Source organism: Tyto alba, unplaced genomic scaffold, assembly GCF_018691265.1.
Source record: "Tyto alba isolate M040663 unplaced genomic scaffold, T.alba_DEE_v4.0 Super-Scaffold_7, whole genome shotgun sequence".
Lineage (NCBI taxonomy): Eukaryota > Metazoa > Chordata > Aves > Strigiformes > Tytonidae > Tyto > Tyto alba.
The window spans coordinates 18904923-18927918 of record NW_024881328.1 but is presented as its reverse complement, the minus strand read 5'-3'; the positions used below and the strand labels follow the sequence as shown (position 1 = coordinate 18927918).

Genomic DNA, 22996 nt, shown 5'->3' with positions numbered 1-22996 from the left:
ACGTGATGGTTTCAGAATTACATGGACGCATCAACCCTCCATGGATAAGGTTAAAATAAGGTACCTGTTGTAAGGCTGATTTAAGAGCTTTTGTAATTTAGTAAAAATCCAATTCTCTGTGGTTGGAGTGACCTTTGTGTATACAACAGATTTTCCCCATGCACTTAACTTTCAGATCAATCGGGAAATTGGATTAGTTGGAACACAATGGGAAGGACATTGGAAATAGTGACAGAAAGACAGATCAGTTAGACCCATGATAAATGTAAACAGCATCTTCTAAAGTATTATACATACATCCATGGATATTAAATGAGGTTGTACACGCGTAATTTACAGATATCAGGAAACTGTTTGGGTTTTTTTAAACAGAACAGAATTATTGCAATACCAGCTTTGAATTTGTGTTTTGTTTTGCTTTTACTGTATTAAAGTCCCCCAAAAGTTATCATATTTTTGTACTTTGTTAAATGGCTAGGTTGAGGACTTTCTATTCTGAAGACCTGGGTGCTTGCATAACTTCTCAGTGGCATGCAAAACCATGTTTACTACTAAAGGCTGTAAGAGTCAGAGTTTGTTAGTAAACATGAGGAGAGGAAAAAAAACTATCCCACGGTGCTGCATCTCCACCCAGATCAAAAAGGTTGTACTCCAAGGGAAGGCTGTCACTATGGCCAGTTTCTCCACTGCACGCTACAAGCAACTGAACTAGTAGACAGACAAATGCCAGGGTCATGCATAAGAAGCAGGGATAGGATGTGGCTAGATGGAAGAGTTTGCCTGTAGCAACCACTGTGCAGCTGAATTCAGTCTGCCAGTAGTAACTTTCAAATCTGTAATTCAACCCCAAGCAGAATAGGAGGGCAACAATATTTATTTCCCAGGCCCTGCAGTTTTTCCCAGCCATATTCTAAATTGCAGCTGCAAGTCACAAAGTCCTTAAAGCTCTCACTCTTGCGCCCTCTCTCTCTCTTTCTCAAAAAAATCCAGGAAATGTTTATAAATGAAAGCTGACATAAGTGAGATCCAGATGGTTCCAACTCTACTGAAAGATCTTTAACAGTAGTCATGAGTTAAACAACTGCCTTAAAGAGAAGCTCTGTTCAAGAAGCAGAGCCATTTTAAAACAAATCAGGAATAACACCTACAGTATACACACCAACTCCTGCAACTGTTCCTCACATCTTTTAGACCTCTGATATTTCTTGCTGCTTTCCATCCATCTCCAACTGATCCACACTCTTCCTGAAATGTGATACCCAAAACTAGGGACAGTATTCCAACTGAAGCCTTACCAGTGCCAAGTGGAACAGAAGAATCACCCCCACATCTTACAGAAACAATCCTGTTTATAGACAGCATTTGCTTCCTCCTCTCACACAGCATGACACTGGTGACTAATACTCAACTTAGCCTCCAGACCTTCTTCCTGCTGCTGAAGTAGGCATTCCTCCTTCTCTCTCTGCATTTGATTATTCCTAACTGTAAATCTGCATATGTCTGTATTGAAAGTTATCCTATGTTTTCCAGACCATTTCTTTAATTTGCCAAAATTATTTGAATTGTAATCCTGCCTAGCTATATACTTACAGTTTCTCACCAGATGGTTTTATCTGCAAATTATAAGGATGTTCACATTTCCTCATCCGACTTACTGTGAAAACATTGCACTAGTACCATAACCAGTACACACGATGGAAGAATCCCATTCAAGAGTTTTCTCCTATTTAAAAAAACTACTACTGGTTACTATTTAAAATGCAATAATACAATACAGTAAAACCACAAATCTTAGCCTTGCTTCTGTAGCATTTGATATCTGCAAACTAGTTACTGACATTCTGAACTTGCACAGCCTCATGTTGCTGATGAGGCTGTTGTTGAAAATTGGCACATTGTTAAAATAGAGCCTGCAGCGTTGTTCAACAAATTCCTCGACCAAACTGTTCATCATTGGTGTCACTGACTCCATGTCATGTCCCAGCAAATACATCACCCTACTGTCTCCAGTGAAACCACAGGCCATCTCTTTTCCTTGTGACATGCTTCTAACCTTAGAATTTCGTGATGCTTGTCACACATCTTAGTCTGCCAAAAATCCAACTTCAGGACAAGTATGTAACAAAAGCCTATGAGAAACATAACCAACTATTTATGAAAAACATAAAATGTCACAGGATTATTTGTTCAAACTTACATAATAATCTCATAGTTGAAGTTTTATGCTTCTTAAGACAAAAGATTATCAAGAGAGACACACCGTTTGGATAGGATGTATGTAACCATGGAGTAAACAGTAAATGATGCATGAGGTGCAGGATTCTCAGTATGTGTACTGTCACAGCTCACAGATTGCCTCTTTTTGTCACATTAGCTTTTCCTTTCCCCTCCTGATCTCTTAACATATCCATATCCCTGACCGGAGATACACAGCAACATCAACAGGGAGAGCACATGTATCTTTACAAGTGTAAGAACTGCAGGAGCAGCACGGGTGCACTTCCATTTTGCTCTCTGAACGCACCAAGACCCATGATACTGGCATCTTCTCACACAGCTAATCCCTCCAGATTTTGGAAAACTGAATAAAACTTCCTTTACCGCTGCAAAGACAATGAGCAAATTATGCATCTCTGCTCAATCAGTGAAACTGCCTCCTTTCATGTACATTCCATAGCAGAAAACCACTCAACAGAGGTAAAAATACTCCAGGAATTATATTTCCTAAAGGAAGCAGAACACCCCTTTTCCATGCTGCTTTTCTATTCTAAACTGCCCACTGCCCACCCCAACTCTGTCCCCCAGCACTGGAACACTGTCTCATGCAACTGCTGTTCCAGTGTTACCACCATGCCGGTGCCCCAGACCCGCTTTTACACCTCAGCAGCTTCAGTGTTAGGGAACTATGAGTGCAAGATACCATCTTGTACCTTTCCTTCACCTCTTCCTCTTCCTGTTTCCTCCTACGCTCCTCCTCTTCTTGCCATTGTCTTTCCTCTTCCTCTCTTCTGATCTGTTCTTCCTCTTCTTGCCTCCTTCTCTCCTCCACTTCCCGCCTCCGCCTGAGTTCCTGCTGCAGCAGGTGCTGGTAGCGGCTGCGAGCCAGGCAGCCACGCCAGTGCTTCTGCAGGGTGACTGCAGAGGCCTTCAGGCGCAGCAGGCTCTTCTTCCAGAAGTACGCTCGGTAGTTCTTTTGGATTATAACAACACTGGCTAGCACCTTTTGATACTTCTTCCTAAAAACAGAACCAGACACTTAATGCGCCATGAAGTAATATAAGCTTTGCATTTCTCATGTCCTGGTATATTGACCAACCTTACCACATCCACAGAAACATGATTTTGGAAAAATATTGCTCAGCAATGACACAATTTCTGTTCCTCTACTGCTGCTACCCACAAATCATAATTCTCCTCACTGTTCACACTCCTGTATTTACCACTGGTTTGTTTCTGTGGGCATCTACTTTCGTGAAGACTCTCAGAGGATGAAGGACAGATATCTGGTACATGGAAAGAGAAGGTCTGCTGGCCCAAAGTCTCCCTGCATTGCACATACACACATTCATTGTGCAATCAGCGTAATCATTCAGTGTGGATTTATTACAATAAAAACATACAAATGGTCTTACTATATGAGAACAAAGTCCCATACTGCCCCATCTTTTAAGTGGCCAGATCCAAATTACCCCAGGAAAAGGAGATAGATCTGGTCACATTAATCTCATATTGTTTGGGAGAAAACACAGTAATACTACAATATTGATTGCTGAATGTAACATTGTAACAGGCTTCCATTAAACATATACTTCTGTTGCATAACATTTTACTTAAACAGTATTGATATCAAAATCAACTTTGCAGCGCTTTTAAACCAAAAAACATGGTAGTGCCCCAAAAGAAAAGAATCATCATTCTGTATTTCTGCAGACTAGTGAAGTTCTAGAAAAGTCAGTTCTTGCCGCTGGATTACAGACTATTTTTATCAAGGACCTGAAAAAAAATTCACTGGTAGAAGTTTGTACATAGTACACAAACCAGGCAAATAACAAAAGAGTTACTATTACACACTAATCTGGATCAATCTGTAAACTAGATTGAAGCAAACATTAAACAATCCAAAAGAGCCAAACATAAGGTCTTGTATCAAAGAATCAAAGACCAAACACACCTGATGTGGGACTGTATTAGGAAGCAGCAAGTCAAAAAAGGATTTTGGGGCCACAGGGATCACTGGGTGAAGGCAAACTCCCATCACAACGCTATAGAAAAATATACTACTGGGACTCTTACACCTGCAAGCAGAAATACTGCATAGAAGGGGACTGCACTGCTACTTTTATCCTGTGTTCAGTGTTAGCACCTCCCTTTCAAGAACAATGTTGGACCCTCAAATGATTTCTGAGGAAGCAGGATTGGAACCAGAAATTCTGGCTTATAGAAAGAGATCACTTGCTCCATGACCTTAATAAAGAGAAGGCTAAGGAAAGGCTTGATCCTACTCAAAGTACCCACATTTTTGGGTAGCATTTCTATTTATCCAACAGGGACATAAGATTTAATTGACTTGAAGCTGAAGTCTATTCAGGTTGGAAATAAGTGGACATTTTAAAAAGTAATTTAATATAGTCAGATGCCTTAATATCTTGCTGTAGGGAAATGATCATTGGTACTATTCAAATCAAAACCTTCTTCATTCCAAACCAGAATTTGCACAGGGAAATTCTATGGGGTTGTTACACAGGATCTTGGACCAGCAAGCTACAGTAATCCTGTGAGGTCTTACAGTCCTAGAAAGCATGCTGGAAATAGCACAGTATTCTCACATATCCTTCCCGCAGACCTTGTGCAACCCCCTGAGGAAAGGACACACCTCAAAATCCCCTTCCTGGCAATCAAATCCCTTTCAAATGGCAACAGGGACCCATGCTGACAGCTTGCCACCTCCCTGCACATCATATACGTCAGTCTAGTCCAGAAAATCAGGAGAGGGATGCTAACAGCAGTAGTGTGCAAAGGTCATGCTCCTTTCCAAAAGTATTAAGTCAAAGGGAGGAAGCACAGAGAAAAGAGGAGGAAAGGAAAGAGGTGATAAGAAGCGGGAGGTTTTAGATTAATTGCTCCTGGGCTGTAGTCCCCTCACCCCTGCTCCCTCCGTCCTCCTTGTGCCCTGCACATGGGGTGTGAACAGCTGCACACGCACCCTCTGCCAAGGCAGATATAAGTGCATCAAAAAGGGCACTCTGACTTTTACAAAATGCATCTGCCAGAAACTCTCTCTAGTGCAACATGTGCCAAGCCCTGCCCAGCTACAGGCTGGCTCTGCCTGCTAATCTGCCAGGCTGAAGTGCCCCCTCATTCCTCATGACCGCAGTCAGGCTTGCAGATGCCCTTCAGCTAGAATTGCTGCACACAGGCCATGAATTTCATTCCCCTTGTTCAGCCTTCCACTCACCCTCTTACATTGGCCAAAGAAATTCAACCTGCAGCCCATGCCAGAGTTGGGACACATCCTGACCATATGCCACAAGAGAAGGCAGGGAGGCTGCAAGGCTCCAATGTTGCGTTTGAAATTAAGTTAATTATTCTGTCGATGAGCTGTAGTTAGCAGTTATGCCTCCAAGGACTAGAGAACACGGGGCTATGGAGTAATTCCCTACTGTCTTCTTACCCTGAGCAATAAGGTCCTGCAGAATCCAGGGACACAGCCAAATCTGTACATGGATCCTGCAAGCCTGGGAACAGCTATGTGTGTTTTAGCTGGTGAAGCCGTACCTGCAGTTCAGAGTACCAGAGATTAGCTAAGAAAAATGGGATCATTTGAATGGGCTTCATTTTCTTGTCTCACATTTTAGTAATCAGTCAGCAATACTAGGCTGCAGGGAATTAGAGCAAAGAAAACGTTCTCACCCTTAGGACTGGTTCTCCAGGCTCACAGAACAAGTTCACAGAGGGGGGAAAAACAGGAAAATCCTTCCTGTGGCATATGTACCCTTCTTTGCCAACCTACTTTGCATGAGACCAAATGAATTTAAATACACTTGTCCTTGCAAAACTAACAGAAATGGTATCAAGCTTAAGGCAGCGCACGCTGGTACTCCTGACCTCTGCCCAGCTCTGCACAGACCATTCAGCACTTGCCCAGATGAACTCCCCCTTGCTGGACCTTCTCCAATACAGGTGCAGTGCAACTGGAAACTCTTCACAGAGAAGTTTTCCAGTCTCTCTCCTAGCTCTTTCCTCACTCCCTGCTCTCCTCTCCTGCAAAGTCAAGTTACCTCCAGCTGCTTGTGAGGATTTCCACTCTGGCTGCAGAAGCACAGCTCGTTCTTAAAGAGGAGACTCAGAAGAGCAACATGTGGGACCAAGAACTCAGGTCCGTGGAGACTGGAGAACCACAAGATTTCTCGCCAAAAGGAGCACGACTGCAACAGTCTCCATCACAGCCCTGCAGGGCAGCATCTACCTCCCAAGGCACTCAGAAAAGCAGTAATCCAGTTTGCCTGCAGTGATGTTTCCCAGAAAAATCAATTTTCCTGTGCTAATCCCTACCCCTCTCTCCAAATGCTAGACACAAAGTAAAATAGAGCGGAGGCCTGACACAAAGAATTTGTAATCTCATATACAAACAATAGAGCTAGCTCATTTGTTTTCCTAGAGGGAAATAAATAAATGAATAAAAGCCCCCGAGGCCAAATGTGTATTTTGCTGATACTCCACATTGGCAAGGCAGGGTACAACTCTTGCACACATTTCCCAACACAAAATGAGCTACCTGGTGTAACTGGAGCTCTAAAAAGAGTGACTGCTGGAACAGCTCTGCTGGCCTGGGTTTTCACCTCCTCACACCCCTGGCTGACAGGTGTCTGGAGCAGAGACCAGCCAGGAAAGAGCATCTTACTGGGATTAAGTGTGCATGCCACAGCCATTAAGGAGTCAGCTGTTACACTGACGGCGAGGGGCAGAGGAGGGGCGGTTTGTCTGCAGTTGGTTCTCCAAACGCTCCTCTGGTCAGGTGCAAAAGGGAGCGGCAAGAGGAGATTACTGGTGCAAAGCTGGCCAAAAACCAATTCTGAAGAGTTAATTAAAAGGAGAGGGAGATCACGAGGCAAACAGGCAGGGCGAGGAAAGAGGGTGAGCAAAGGCAGAGCTGCAAGTGAGGAAGAAGCGATTTGGAAGGGGAGCAGAAAACACAGTTGACAGGCATAAGTAAAAGGAGGGGACCCAAAGCAGAGGTGGGGCCCAGCCAGGAGAGCCCTGAAGGCAAGGAAAAGGTGTCATCGGAGGCAAGCAACAGGTACAGAGGTCCCTGCTGAGCAGTGTCGAGGGAGGGTGCAAGCGCACACAGAATTGAAGAAGAGGTGGCAAAGGTGGAGAAAGATTTCAGCAGAACTGATTCCGGCAGGGAGGGCAGATACTGCACCTCTCCCTTAGAATACAGGAGGGGAAGAAGGGAGGGATGCGAGGGGACTAGAGAGCGAAGCAGGGGGTCGGGGCAACCCAGGCACGCAAGCACAGGGATGGTTGGGCAGCCCCCAGCACTGACCTTGCCATGTAGCCCAAGACGTGGGCCCGGATGACTATAGCTGCTTTCCTCAACTCCTCTTCCCGATCCTTCTCCAGCTTCTGCTCAAGAGCTTCCTTCAGGAAAACCTGACGCCACGGGGAGGAGTTTCAATAAACACAAAGAGAGGAAAGAAGTCAGTCCCCGGGAGAGCCGGGAGATTTCATCCCCGGGTGACCAGCGCCGAGCGCGCTCCGTGCCCGGGCTCCGCGGCTCCGGCCCCGGCTCCAGCCCCGGCCCCGCCGTGCCCGCGCTCACGGCACCGGCAAAAAGTTCTGCAGCGACAGGAGCCAAACTCTGTGCCCAACCCCCGCCTCCCTCACTCCGTGGTCAAGACTTAAAAGAGAGAGAGGGAGGGAGGGAGCAGAGGAAGGAGGGAAAGACAAGGGAGGAGGAGGAGAGCCTGTGCTTGCGCCTGTGATTAACTCTTTCCCAGCTGACAGCTTCCCCTGCGCAATCCAGTACCTCCCTGCAGCAGGCACTGATACCTACTTGCGTGATTAAATATTTTGCAAAGAAACTCCTCCGCATTTCAAGGAAAGAGAGGAGCATTTAGATTTCTAGACTGCAGGAAACAGTCTTAACAGCAATCCTAATAATGGAAGACAGTTGGAAAGCTAAAAGCCCCTCCTGAGGTGCAAAGCTGAGTGTACCCTCAGTCCACCAGAGCCGAAGCCCTCCACCAGCGCCAGAATTTCTGTGGTAGGATGCTTCCACGCTGAAGAGGCTCAGCAGTGCAGCCATGCATTAGAGGGAACTGAGCCCCCATGGGAGAGGTCTCCAAGCATTACTTGGTTGCACACTTCAGTGTCCAGTATTTTAATTCTCAAGCATCTTCCATCACCTGTATTTCAGACCTCTGCTCAGCGCTAAATGCTTGTGTGAGGGATGATGGTGTTATCTCAGAGACAAAAGGACTGAGATACAAGCAAGATAAGGGTATGTTTGCAGGAATTGTGCTGACATATCTGAGCTACTTTAAATCAGCTCTCTGGCGCTGTGTTAGTACAGGGTTCAGCACAAACTGTCGAAATGAATGCTTTGCTTTCTGAGATGGACTGCTGCCTGCACAGAGGTCCACAGCGCTGTGGGTACTCTGCTAGCAGTACCCAGCCTAGAATAAGCTGGCTAAGGTACGTCCGTACAAGCTGCAGTCACCGCAGCAACTGCCATATGGCCGTGCTCGTGTGACCCGCTGCCTGACGTTGGCTAAATCTCTGCCAGGGCCAGCAGCAGAACAGACTACACTAGGCAAGTGCTGACCTGCTTGTTAAAGCACTGCTGCGAACACAGGCTGTGAGATGACAGTCATCAATCTGCAGAACTACATTAATCAGTAAAAACCCCTTAAAAATTTATTGGATCCATGTGGCTATGCTGAGAGGCCAGAGGGATGTTCAGAGGTTGGAATTGTCCCTTAGTCCAGTGTTCTGCACAAACTCTTCCCTTGCCCTCTTACCTCTCCTTACATCTCTGTATACCTTCCTTTCCATCATTGCTTTTGGCCTCATTACTTATTTAGGCTCTTTTTGAGCCCTGCAATGACCACCAGGTACTGAAACCTCTCCCTGAGTTAGTACCCATACCCAGTGGCTTTCTTGGACTTGAATTTCTCCTGTGGAGCTATTACCATTAAGATGGCCTTAAGAAATGAGCTATTTTGTAATGACTAAGTAACCGCAGGTAGCCTTAAAAGAAGGTTCATTATCAAGGTACTGCCAACCATGAAGCTGGCATCCTTCCCTGCAAGTTGTACATCCACTCCCTCTGTCAACTCAACAAACTTTTAAAAACTTTTTCTTTGAGGCAGGGAATGCTCTTTCCATTACATTCCAGAACCAAGCAGCAGTCACCCATTTCAAGAATGCAACCAGCAAAACACCGTCTCAGTCCATTATCTTCATCGAATTTCAAAACTACTGAAAAAAAGTCCATCAGTATTTCCCTTGCAAGCACAGACTTTGCTGTGCCAGTAAGGAGGGGGAGAAAACCCAATCAGGGCATGCGGAGTTCAACAAGACCCAACCCTAATCCTATGGGATTTTCTTTATATACTCGAAAGTAAGGGGTTAATCTCAAATAACATACCAATATCTAGTTATAAGCTATTGGCATTTTAAGGGTTTTTTAGACTCCCATAGATGTCAAAGAAGAGTAAAATGTGTTCAAATCCAGAAATATTTTTGATGCCTTGTGGAAATAACTTGGAAGGTAGCCATTTGTGTATCATAATTCATAGTCACTTTCTGAAAACATGAGATCACTTTTGTCTGAAGAAGGAATGATTAAACAAAATATACAAGGTTACTTCTATTATATCTGCTCATATTAGACACTGGCCAAGCTTTAAACCACTGTGCAGCACCACAGTATTCCTCACACAACCTCAATGCCTACATGCACCACTGATGCAACAGCAAACATGTTAAGGTTACGTGTAGATCAGCAGACACAAATGTAACTACGTGTGCACCCATGTGTACGTAAGTGGGATCATATGATTCTCGGGGACAACACTGAGAAAGCCAGAAGCGGGTCACTGTGACCTGGATGCCAAATGGTCTACAGAAACCTCCTCCTTCAAACAGGTCCTGCAAAACATCAGGTTGAAATGTGGAAATGAATGCTTTCAAAAAGCAAGGATTACTGTGTTAAGCAGCCATAGCAAATCTGTTTTGCCGGTATGGGCAAATATGGCAGAAGGTCCAGGTGCACTGAGGAAAGGGGCACAGAAGCTGCTGCTCCATCCCAGCACATCCCCAGTGAAAAGGGAACCTTAGCACAAGCTCTTCCATTACCATACTGGCTTGTTTGGATCCAAGCCCTCATCTGTGCCACGCCACTGGATAAAACCTGCCTTATATACATGAATACCTCTTATAAACATTAATTTGACAATTGCCAGCACAGCAGCTGCTCTATTCTTAATGAAAAACACAAAGATCATCCTGCCCTTCCTCCTCCATTTCCTTTCCCAAGCTTCACAATCCCCTGCACTAATTCACAGAGTCTTTTCCTTCCTCCTCCAAACAATTGCTAGGGATATAATTATCCTTCCATTCATTTTGCAGGAAGTATTCCCCCTTCTATAAGCCTTGCTCTTCACCCACCCCTTGTACTTCTTCCTAGGTTACATCCCCATTGGTCTGTCACACCTTTTTCAGTAGCTACTCCTGACTCCAAGGTTAGTTGTGGGCATCACTACCTGGGTATCCAGAGCTGCACATGTACAGCAGAAGTGGCAGCAGGGGAACACAAGGGACATTCTCTCCAGGACAGCTGTGCCCCTTAGCTTGTAGCTTCACTTCACTCTTATCTGAAAGCCTCTTGGAAAATTAGAGCTCATTTCTTCATCAACCCAAGTATTCCAGGCCTGTATTACCTAGCACCAGCTAAAACATGAACGCAGACTAAGCACTCTGTAACCCAAACCCAAGACAGAGCAGCTGGATACAGGCGCCAGGGAAGGAACTACCAGGAAGCACCACTACTCTGCGGGGCCTCACCTTGGCATCTGCTTTCCTAGGGGCAGGCTTTCTGGAGGCACCATCACAAAGCAGAGTTGTGAGAGGGGCCTCCAAGGGAGCAATGAAATGGCTTTGCTACCATCTGAGCATGGGAAAAAACATCAAACAACTCATCTGAAGAATGAAATGGCAGGGCAATGGCAACGGCACCTTGGAGCAGCCAGGGGCTGGCCAGCCATCCAGCATGGCAGCAAGGGTGAAACAGGCTTGGACAGCCTTGGAATGATAAATTCTTTAGAATCAATAGATCTTCTCCCCTCTACCAGGACAGACATCTCTAAACCAAGCCATGCCAAATATAAAATAACTTCTACAACCAAACAAGATGGCTCAACTGCTTCCCAACTCCTTTCATTTTTCCTTTTCAGTCATAAAGGAATAGAGAGATATGAAGACTTACATTCTTAATCATTTCTTTCTTCCCACAGTATTCAGACCTGACAGCAAACAGTACCCTCGCAGAGAGACTGCTGTTTACCAACATGCCTCATAGAGCTCTTCAGCCAAGTTTTAGTTTATAGGACAGAATTGTTCAAAAAATTTACATTAAAGTACATCTAGTGTTTTGGCAAAATACAAACACATTTGGGTTGCCACAATTTACCACCTATATTGTTTTTCCAAAATAATTGTTTGTGCAGGTCAAGGAGTGAGTGAAAACAGAGGGACTCAGTCCTTCAGGATGCACAATAGGAACTGAAGAGAAAAGGGATCCTACTGCTGCCAGGGGCTCAAAGCATCCTGGATTTCCTGCTTGTCATCAGTATGTTGCAGCCCCTTGACTCAAGCTATAAAGCTTATAACCTTTTACACTCTAAAAGGTGAGTATGTGGATGTGAGTTTGGTCCTTGCATGCATTTCCCTGATGGCCTTGCCGTAGCCCAGCATTCTTCCATCTCTTGTCCTGCTAGGAAGAAAGTTCAAACTCCATGTTTACCAGCTCTAACCACCCCTTTCTAAAGCTTCCCAGGCAGAAGCAGCTCTGCAACACACACACACACACAGGCTTTAACACTAAAATGTTGTGAGACTGGCAGCCACCCAAGCCGTGTGGGTTATCTAGGGACAAGAATGACTGCAATGATTCCTGGTTTGCAGGGACCAGTGAGGAGACACCAGATTCCCAAATCAAAGATGGGGAACACTTTAGTCATAGAGCAGAAATATGGTTAAGTGATAAAACCTTCTTTCTTGAAGATCAGCAGATGCATGTGAAGGAAGGCCTTAGAAACTTCGTGTTAACACATCTTCTTCCACAGCAATGGCCAGTGGTTTCCTTGGTTGTCACAAAGAGTTCATAGCCCAGATTACCAACGGGGCTACCACCACTCCTCTAAGAAGGGGAGAGAGATATCTCGCCCTCTAAGAAACATTAGTTTATCCACTCATTAAGAAATAATTGCTCAAAGCAACAAATATCATTATCTGATCTCCTGGACAAATTAAATGTGAATATTCACTAGAATCACTTCCAGTTCCATTCTGACTCTGGAAATATTCTGAACTACTTTTTTGAAGGCTTAAGGGCAAAACATGTAAGAAAAGTTGCTTTGATGGACCACTATCTGCTCTGGATACGGACTGCATACCCACTGCTTAGAAATGCTGTCTGTACTCATCTGGGAATATTCTTTGAAGAATTTGCTGGAGTATGTGGAAAGTTGTAATAGAGACAGTCTCCCACTCACAGATTTCTATAGCAATATACCTCGCAATGCTAACATCTATTTCTGTATGAAGCTATCTCAAAGCTCAAAAAAATTCAAACTGAAGCAGCTCCCTCCCCATTAAGTGAAAGATAATGGTACATTTTCAGCTGGATGTCTGGAGAAAAACAAAACAAAAACCCCAAAATCTAGACTACACCAGGCAAGAGACAAATGTTAAACATTCATCAAAACAAGCAAAATCTGAATTGTGCAAGTGAGGAGAAGCATTTGGATAACTTTTCCTAGCAAATGTATGCTAGCATCTGGGCTAACTGCACAAACCATCAGCTGAGCTTCCACAGCAGGAGGCTGCCACACATCTGGTGATCTAGCTACCTATTCACAGTTTAGATATATACCAAGCAGCAGCTCACTGCCTCCTGCAAGAATTTTGGTTAGCCAAGCAGAGTGGAATATCCGGCACAAGAGGCAAGAGTTAATGGCACACATTGCAATTGCATACAATGACACTCATGCTTGTTCTCCTTGGACCCTTAAATTGAATCAGACACAACAAAATCAGTCTGGCTTGGTCAATGAGAAGGAGTTTAGACAAAATCAAAAAGTCTTCTACATCTCTAGGTACATAATGTGGGAAATATTTGAGATTGCACAGGTCAGTGGCATAGTCCAATATATTTAAAGGGTCATCACTACTTTGCCCTTTTTACTGGCTTGAATCTCACCAGATGCAATTGCATCCCCTCACAGCTGGAACAAAGCCATACCCTGCCCCACACTGATGTAGTACCTTGGTTTTACCCAACTGCCATTCTTTTTTGCTGCTGTCATATGTCTGAAGAAAGTCTGCACATACAGCTTTGCTGTTGTCTGAGAAACTTGGCCTCTTCACAAGCATCTTGTACCTAAGAACAAAACAAAATCTCATGAGATTATGTAGGACAGTAACCTGTCCCTCTGCCCCGATCTCTTAATTCTAATTATCTTCCTCCCATTAGTCCTTCTTCCTCTGGGACCTCCCTTCTTCATGTTTGCCTTCCAATTTGGAAATTTCCATCCCCCAACCTTTATCTGTTCCTACCACACTGGCAATTATTGTTGCAATCCCAGTAATAAAATACAAACTCAACAGCATTTTTCAGTAAAGAACAACTGTCTTTCTGAAACATGTGCTTTCATCAGACACAAGTTATTTTGTTCAGCATAGGGTTGGCATTTAATGCTCCAAGAGACAAAGAAAGCAATGTTCAATGGTCCCTTCTAGCATTAAACTTCAAGAAATCTTTTTGATGCAGCTAATTAAAAGAGATAATCACTCTTTCCAATATTAATCATCAACTATACTGTCCATTAAAATTTGCTCCAGCCTGCCAGATTAAAAGTTTTAAGTATGATATTTTGTTTTTTCATAATGTGACCAGCTGGGTTTCACAGTATCACACAAGCAAATCTGTGGCAAAGCTACAAAAAAAAAAATTTAAAAATGGACCGTCTGGCTATTTTTCCATTCTGACTTTTACCCTAAAGGCAAGTCTGCAAAAGGTCTTCCAAATCAGTCTGTGATATGGGCAATAAGGGCATGGTTAGAAAAACATCCCACAAATGATCTGTATCAGTAACAGCAGTTGTAGAGGGAACAAATATATAGAATCATGTACCTTGGGGCTGTTACAGTATGTGGTACAATGATAGCAATTACCTGCTGAGAAAGTCCAAGAAAAGGCGCCGTATGGGGAAACCTGCTCTCCGAACTTTCACTGTCTCCAGCATCCCTGAATACCGGAGCTGATTTAGCACCACATCTGGATTGAAGAGGTTTGGTGCCTACATAATGATCCAGATGCAAAAGCAAATAAGGAGAGAGACAGAATAAATATTGATCTTGGTATTACTTCTTTGCTGACTGTTTCTCTGAGCACAGACAGTCCCAGGTTGTAGATCTGTTTCTAGGTAGAAAGTCAACCCTGCATATTTGGGCATGCCAGGTGAAAAGGGGGAAGACTGGGTCAAGGGGAAAGCAACCTCACAACACTGCATGGTCCAGGATGAAAGGGATTTGGGCAGATCCTGGAAAAAAAACAGTCTGCAGACTGCTGTCAGATCACAGCAGTAAAGCAATGACATAATGCATTAACACATACAAAACGCAGAACTCTTGACTCAGTTTTCTTTGCAGTCTCTCTCCAGTCAAACTGGAGACAAATTGCAAAATTATTTTCTGACATAAAACCCCCAGCAGGCTTTCCTCTGTTATATCATACACAGTTTCAAAGCACACAAAGAAAACCATCGGTTCAGAGCTCCCCACCCAATCTAGTTAGCAGCATATCCTTCTGTCACAGTTCACAATACAAGCAAGAGCCAGCCTGTCTCTAAGCTCTGTGACTTGCTCATGAAGCGTCCAGTTCCTCTGCCTCAGAGCCAGGGATCTGCAGGAGATGCTTCCTACAGCACAAGCCCTGCATTCCAGAACAAATTGTCTACAGGCACCACAAAACAGGAGCGACTGCTTCTTCTACCACAGCTCTGGGCTCTGCACAAGCCTGTTCCACTTTCCAGGCTTCATAAGCACAGAAGGAGGTGGGAATGGGTGTATCATATCATACTCAGCATGCAATCTTTTCATCTGATTGCCAGGAGGAGTGTGTATTTTTCCTCAACTATAAAACAATTAGAAGGAAAAAGGGGAGGTGAGGGAGAACCTCTATTATCCTCAGTTTGGACCCTGACAGAGGTACCTGTCAGGCATTTTTGCAAGCGAGTGCTCATGAAGGCCTGCATCACATGCATACACTTTGCTGGAAGATAGACTTGCCTTTTCTGTATTTGGTTTGATGCAGCGGATGAAGAATGGGTTGGAAGTACTAAGCGTGGCCATCAGGGAATGGAGAGAATCCTAAAAAGCAGCAAGACAAAACCCAAGGGATCAGTCACTACAGGAGGGAAACAGGCTGCATTTGATACAATATGGTCTTCATGCAGCCCTCCCATTCCTAATGTCCTTTGACTCTGCCTACCAAAACTTCAGTAACCCAGGAGATCCTTTCCTGTCCAAAACATACCCACACAGTAAGTTTACCCTAACACTGTTTACATGGTCATCCTTGATCTCATAGCTGAATAGCTGAGTTATTTTTACAAGTCTCTTAAAATTTAAATATAGGAAACTAAAACTGTGAAACTAACAGAAGGTTTGCAGACAATCTAGGGGGGTGAGAGTCATACCTGCAAGGTCCCCCCAATAAGGTTTTTCTTCAATTGCCACTATACCTGTAAAAGATGTGGCCTAAAAAGGACACATACACTTAGCTGAAACACCAAACCAACATGAAAAATCAAAGAACCTCAAGAGCTTCAAGTACTTAGCAAAATACTCTTTTCCTCTGACATCCTGTTCAGTCTTGACATCTCACGTTTTACATCAGACAGAAATCCTTGGGGCAGTGGCACTGTCTTTTTTTAGCACTACAACATTCCTGCACATTTTCAGTGCTGGACACAAAACAAGGATGAATGACTCCACTTGGCTGCAGGCCTTGCTTTACCCATCTGCTCCTCCCCAGAAGCCTGCTGCTCTCTTGAAAAACATCCTACCCTGAACTGGGAACTGACAGTCGGTCTGCGCCTCTGGGTGCCCATCTTCAGTGTCTCTTCACTGCAACGACTGCAGACTCTTTCAAAAAGGTCATAGATGAAGTCCAGCCTAAGGGAGAAGAATTAAGTAAGATACAAGACACCCGCCACCTGTGAGAAGATGGCTCTCATTCTCAGCTACTGCCCTGTCACAGTGTGAAACACCTCATTTTTATTCCTGCTGTGCCACAGAGTAGCTGCAGGAGGCAGTTCAGCAGGGCATCTCAGGAAATTAATACTTTCCATGTGTCTGCCCAGACCCCATGGGTTGCCCTGTATGCCACACTCGGCTGCAAAGCCAAAAACTCCATCTCACACTGTCAAGCAGGATATTGCACAAAGGAAGATCTCCATCCTGCACTGGCTAGGACACCTCCCTCAAGCTCTGTGCCCCCAGGCAAAACTACTCCAGCCAGATTGTGTGCTGTCACATGCCTTCTGAGCTAGCTCCCATGACGTGGTGCTCGTGCAATTGCAACCACAGCCCTTCCATGGGCAGAGGACTTCTAGAGCTACCCTCGGTGTAGGTCAGCTCTGGGGAATCTTACACCGTTTTGCCACTCCTTAGACAGTGGAGCTGGTTCTTACGAAGTTGCAAAGTTCTCCAGCACTGCTTGTGCCAGTTTATTGTTACGACTGCTTCTAGCAAAATTTCCCTTTCTGGCTTGTTGAAAAACCCTAAGGCCTTCTATTCTGCTGGACAATGACGACCGCAATTCTGGCTTCAAGCCCTGTGTAAAATGTTCCCCAGATGCTGCTGTCCAAGTAAGGCAGCTACAGACAGCTCATACTCTCAGCTCCCTCAGGTTGTCTCAAGGCTGCTCACAGTGCAAACTCTGCAGCAGGCTTCAGAGAAGATCCAGTTCTGAATCAGACTCATCAGGCTGGAGCCCAAAGGCAATACATGGATTGTGGTAAGAGGCGTGTAGTAGAGTTGCTACTCAAAAACTTCTAGGGTCCGCCATGTTATTAAATTACTTTCTCCTTCTACTAGGCCCCACCTCTCTCTTCCAGACCTTGCTCAAGGTCAAAGTCAGCTCATTTCTCTAGGGTCATGTTGCAGCACTGGGGTATAATATTAGGGGCCATGCCTGCTCCCACAACAAGGGCTCAGTCTGGCTCAGGAAAATGCTGGAAGCTCTCCACTAACAAGCAGGCTGGCATGGTAAAGAGCCTTGACTCATTCAGGGGCAAATTTGCCATTGTTGGGACGGGGAGGTAAGAGGAAAAAGAGGAAAGGGAGAAGAGAGGAGAAAGAAAACCAGCATTGCCTGGAGGGATTTCTGTCATACTTTTATAATTCTTTTCAAAACTGGGACAACAAGAGTACTCATTAAATCAGTGCCTCATTTGACTTCTCCAGCTCGCCTTTCTTTTGCCAGGACACTCAAGCAGAAAGAGAGGAATGATAAAGAATGATGCCTGACACTCAGACAAAAGCAACTGCTTTACTTGGTCTGGTTATTACATGAATGTGGCTTAATCCAGCCCAACAGATGTGTCCTCCTCACAAGCGTAAGTGGGGCATACCTGCTGTCTTTCAGCATGTTTAAAATGTCGTCTCGAAAGGTGTCTCTGTTCTTCTCCAGAAAGCCTCTCACATCATATAGCACCTGAAATACAGACAGAGCCACTAGAACAGTGCTGTATAAATCATTAAGCCAATGTACATGCCAGTGTACAAGACCTCCAGCAGAGCTACAAAGTCATGCTGCAGGCATGCGCCAAGATCCAAATTTTTGGGGTCAAAGAGCTCCAGAGCTCTGCAGTTACTGGCAAGAAAATGGCTTTTAGCCATCAATTAAAAAACCCAACAAAACAAAAAAACCTCGAAACCAGGAGCCAAGTGAAACTGCTGCAAAGATTTGCCTGGGGTGTGTGTGTGTGGAGAAATCTTCTGCAAGGTGTGAGGTACTCCATTCACTTGAGGAAATACTAAGCCACCCAGTGCCCTGACCTCCCAACCACTACTGCTCGGCAGATACGATTCTAGGAAGAGGTTAGCCAGCCCTTCTTTAGTGTGCAAGTTCCCTCCTCCCTTGACACATCTCCATCTGCTCCATACCCCTCCACAACAAAGAGCAGCATTTTTTTTTTTTTTTTTTTTAAGTAGGTATTTAGCCTTTTAACTGTGTGGAAGCACACAGCTCAGAGACATTCTTGATTTTTGGAATCTAAAATCCAGGACCTCAAGCCCAAGCATCTCACCATGAACACCTACCTCCCCAGCATAATGTCTTATGCCAAACTGATGGTCTGTTACCCGAGGCTTCACATAGTAGGGGTTGCTCTGAAATTAAAGAAAAAGAAGTCTTCTTATAATGCCAGTGTAAGAATAAATAGGCTCAGTCAGGAAACTTTGCCATGACTATGACAATGCTGGGATGGGCAAGGACCTGAGCTGTTGCAGAGCCCAGCCACATCTGCTGCAGCTATCTGCAGCTACATTACAAATACGATATTCCAGTAAAATGGAAAAATCCAGCCCCATCAAGGCATTCCTCATGTGAGCAAGAGCTTGCAGAATAAAGGCTGGGCAGGCATGCCATGGATGAAATGTTAATTCTGGCGTGTCTGACACCTGAGGAGACTGGGCTCCACACAAACCATGTGGTGCAGGACACAGCATCAGGATGCAGGGAAGATGGCAGCTTTGCAGAACACCTACACATCTTTACTATGTCAAAGGAAATATCATACCAATCTCCTGTCTTCCTCTACATTCCATCTTCCTTTGCACCTCTCTTCCCTCCCCTTTTTTAAATATTTGTTTTTCCTTTCTCTTACTAGCTGTTCTACTCTCATTTTCCCCCTCCTTTCTTTGTTCTATGAAAACTGTTAACTCTGTAAGAACAGCCATGCTGCTTGAGACCAACAGTCCATCCAGTTGAGATTCTGTCTCCAGCAGTGACTGTGTAGGGTAGAGTAAGAACAAGGCAAATAAATGATATTTACATCCTAATATTCTCTCCAACTCCAATTATTTTCATGAGGTCTTCCTAAATAGTAACGCCAAGTGGATTTGTCTTTGAAATACATAACCCTTCTACTGCTGAACCCATGCAGACTTCTTGCACCCAGAGTGTGCTTTTGCGGGGAGCTCTTAACCAACCCCACAAGGAACTGCAGCTGGTTGGTTTCAAGCCTGGCTCCCATTAGTGCCATTTGTCTTTTATGGGCCACGTGTGACTTTTAAAACCATCACATCCCCCCCTCGGTCATCTTTTCTCCACACTGCAGGGTCCCTTCAACATAGTTTTCCATAACACTGAAGCTGTCCCAGACCTGTTGTTTACCAGATCTGATATAACCCCTTCTTGAGCGGAGGGACCCAGTGGTGGACACTGTTCAAGGTGCAGGTGATCCATGGATTATACAGTGCTATAGCAATGTTTTCTGCTTTTATTCTGTTTCTTTCCTAGGAATTTTTAATACTTGATCTGGGTTTTTTATTACTACTGAGCATTGTGCTGATGTTTCCATGGAACTATCCATCAGAGCCTCTGTCTGTCTTGCTCCTGAAGAGCAGCAATCAGCTCAGGGCCCATCATTTCAAATGTGAAACTGGGACTATTTTCCTTCAGGCACACTATTTACATTTATCTACACTGGTTTTCATCTTCATTTTACAACCCAGTCAGTCTCATAAGGCCCCTCTCAGTCCAGCCTTGATCTGTGAATCATCAGAAAACTGCCACCTCAGTGCTCATATAAGGCAGAATCTTACAGGCCTCCCTCCACTGAGGTAACTGACCATTTACATTCTGTGAATTTACAAAATAGTAAAGATTACAGGCCTATAATTTCCTAGAATACTTTCTAAAAATTAAAATAATTTCCCACCTTCTCAGATAAACAAGAAAATTTTAAGATGTTGCACAAGACTCTTAGTAATTCAGCTCTTTCATCTTCAAGTTCTTTGAGCAGTATTGGGTGGATGGCTTTTTGACCCTAGTAATTTGTTAGTACTATTGAAAACTTTTTTGTTGCCTTTTTTCCTTTGCATATTGACCCCATTTCTTTGTTCTTCTCTTTCGCCAGTCCAGTCATCTTTTTCCAGCCACAAACTTCCCTCTCTTCTACTCCAAATATGGCTGTTGCTGACTCTCTCATGTGGATTGGCGCCCTCCTCTCCCCTCCCTCCCTACCAAGCCCTTATATTTCATCCATGCCTACAACACTTGTGGCTCCTTCTCCCATCTTCCCTACTGCTCCTCTACCCGGTTGTATGAGAGGTCATATTCTCTTAAATCCCAGCTCTGTGCTTTTCTTCCTTAAACCTATTGCAATCCACAGAAAACACAGAGACGATGGCTTGTTCTCTTATAATATCCTCCAGGCTTTCCAGAAACGCTGGCTGGATGCCTTCCAGTGCTCTTTCAGCTAGCAATACTGACTTTAACTGGTACAAACAACACTTTTGCCTTCAAAAAATGCAAACCCTAGTGCACTATCTACTTCATCGTTCCTCCCTGCACTTCAACTTCTCAGCCTCTTCCATCTCTCGTAAACTCCCCAGGGTTCCACGTTAACTGCTATCCCCTCAAAGCAGACAGAGGTGACACTATGAACAGCTTAATGAAAACACTACTCAATGCACAGAAATCACCAAAAATAGCAACCAAAATGTTGTGGGGCATAAAGAAATGCAAAATAATACTGACAGTCTCATGCTGCTGTACAATAAACCACAGGTACCTTCTCACCAAGGGAACTGCATTCTGGTCTGATTATTTATCTCAGAAAAGAATAGAGAAAAGATGTAGAGGAATTCAGAGACAAAGAGCAGAAAGAAAGGAATTTCTCCATTTGGAGACACACTGAAAATGTTGGGACAGTTCAGAAAGAAATTTCAAAAGAAGTGATGTATTAAAATTATTAATAAGTTAATAAAATACCAACAGTGATAAAAAATAAAAAGGTAAGTCAGGCATTCTCATATACCTTGATCTATAGTACAGGGGAAAGCCACAGTGGACTAAATTGAAGGCATTAATTTAAGCCTGAAGAAGGGAAATATTTCCACAGAATTATGTGTTAAGTAGCCAACCAGAAGTCATTGCTATTGTATCCAATTTGTAGTCATGAGTTAAATGCAAACATGAAAAATGAGTATCTGCATCTATGCCAATTAAAAAAAAAAAAAAAGTCAGATAAAAGATGCAAATTTGTATGTTTTCGGGCTTGGATGAAGCCTGAATTAGAGGACTAAGAAATATATTAGTTGAGAATGTTCTTACTAAAGTACTAAATTATTCCATAAGTCCCTGCTACAGGGTTTAATTTGCTTTGTTTTCAGTCTGTTTACTATTAAGAAGAACAGAGTGTTGGCTGTACCAGACAGGGGAAGAGATTGCTACAGCGATCTCACTGTGGTTTCTGTGTCCGCGGGATAACGTTCTGACCTGCATGAAAAAGCCCTTCTACTCCTGTGTCCAGAATACAAGAAAGAGGAGGGAAAATTTAATTAATTAGGAACAATAAGAAAGCTTTCATTAGAAGTCATGAGGCAAAAGCTGTCCCCAGCCCCAGGAGACAGAGATTTGACATGCTCGGGAGCAGACTCCAGTGAGTCAGCTGGCAGGAGAAACCCGTGCACACTGTGCAGCCGCATCCGGTGCCTGGGGTGCTGCCTCGTGTCCCGTCCGAGACCAGCAGAATCTGACCTCCATCTCATGATACAAATTCAAATCCCCTCTAACCACAGCCTGTGGAATGCACGCTCTGTCTCTCTATGCGCGCAAGAGACCATTTTCAGGTCTCTTCACATATTACTTTTATTTGGTGCAGCCTTATTAAATACTTGCAGGTTTGGGCCTAAGGCATTTTAAATTTCCTGCACAAAGCACATATTTTACATCAACAAAACCTTCACTTTCGGTTTTGAAATGCTAATGGGGCTAACATACTGATCATTTGCCTGCCAGGTTATTTTCTTACTTACCATATGCTGGCTGTGAAGTTTTTCCAGAAGGGTGTTGTCTGTGCCTTTGGGGAATCGACTCTCTTCATTCACCAAAGCCAGTAGACCCAGTTTCTACAGCCAAACAAGAGATGGGAATTTAAAGTCAGCAAAAGCTCGAACTACACAACACCAAACAAAGAACTGGGGATCTGGACAGCAGCACATTGAGCAGTAACCCCTGAGTTATACCCTACAAAGCTCGAGCTGAAAGCAGAATTCTGGCCAGTCAATGCATTCAGCAAGCAGAACATAAGTGGAGATTATTTATTGAAAATTCACATTAAGGTTTCACTTAAATGCTGCTCCCTATGTAAAACTATGACACTCTCCATAAGCTTACTCTCAATAATGAGCAGAGATCTGCTTTCCTGAGCCGGGACTATGGCTAGAACAGCTCATACTTTTGCGAGGTCATGGTGGGAAGAGGATCTAAGCAACTACCTGTTTTTAAAACCAGAAAAACCCAGAGAAGGTCTCCAGACAATCAGCAGTCCCCATTGTGATCCTTGAAAACTGTCACAGATAACTGCTCACCTTCTCGATAAGGTCCAGGCACTCTGCATTATCCATCCAGTCAATGGCTTCCCAGTTAATCCCTTCCCTGATAGTCAAGAACAAACAGAACAAAGATGTGAAA

General features: G+C 44.1%; 1 protein-coding gene across 2 annotated transcripts in view; it reads right to left on the bottom strand.

Moving 5' to 3' along the window:
• LOC104361196 (unconventional myosin-X) overlaps window positions 1-22996 on the bottom strand; it is a 93865-nt gene that overhangs the window by 28107 nt on the left and 42762 nt on the right. For both annotated transcript variants that reach the window (XM_042784198.1, XM_042784199.1), the window contains 10 exons: window positions 22894-22960; window positions 22339-22431; window positions 18616-18684; window positions 17925-18007; window positions 16356-16464; window positions 15577-15657; window positions 14461-14585; window positions 13552-13666; window positions 7547-7653; window positions 2931-3236 (listed from right to left, as the gene is read on the bottom strand). In XM_042784198.1, coding sequence (XP_042640132.1) covers window positions 2931-3236; window positions 7547-7653; window positions 13552-13666; window positions 14461-14585; window positions 15577-15657; window positions 16356-16464; window positions 17925-18007; window positions 18616-18684; window positions 22339-22431; window positions 22894-22960 — 1155 coding nt within the window. The remainder of the gene's footprint in view (window positions 1-2930; window positions 3237-7546; window positions 7654-13551; window positions 13667-14460; window positions 14586-15576; window positions 15658-16355; window positions 16465-17924; window positions 18008-18615; window positions 18685-22338; window positions 22432-22893; window positions 22961-22996) is intronic.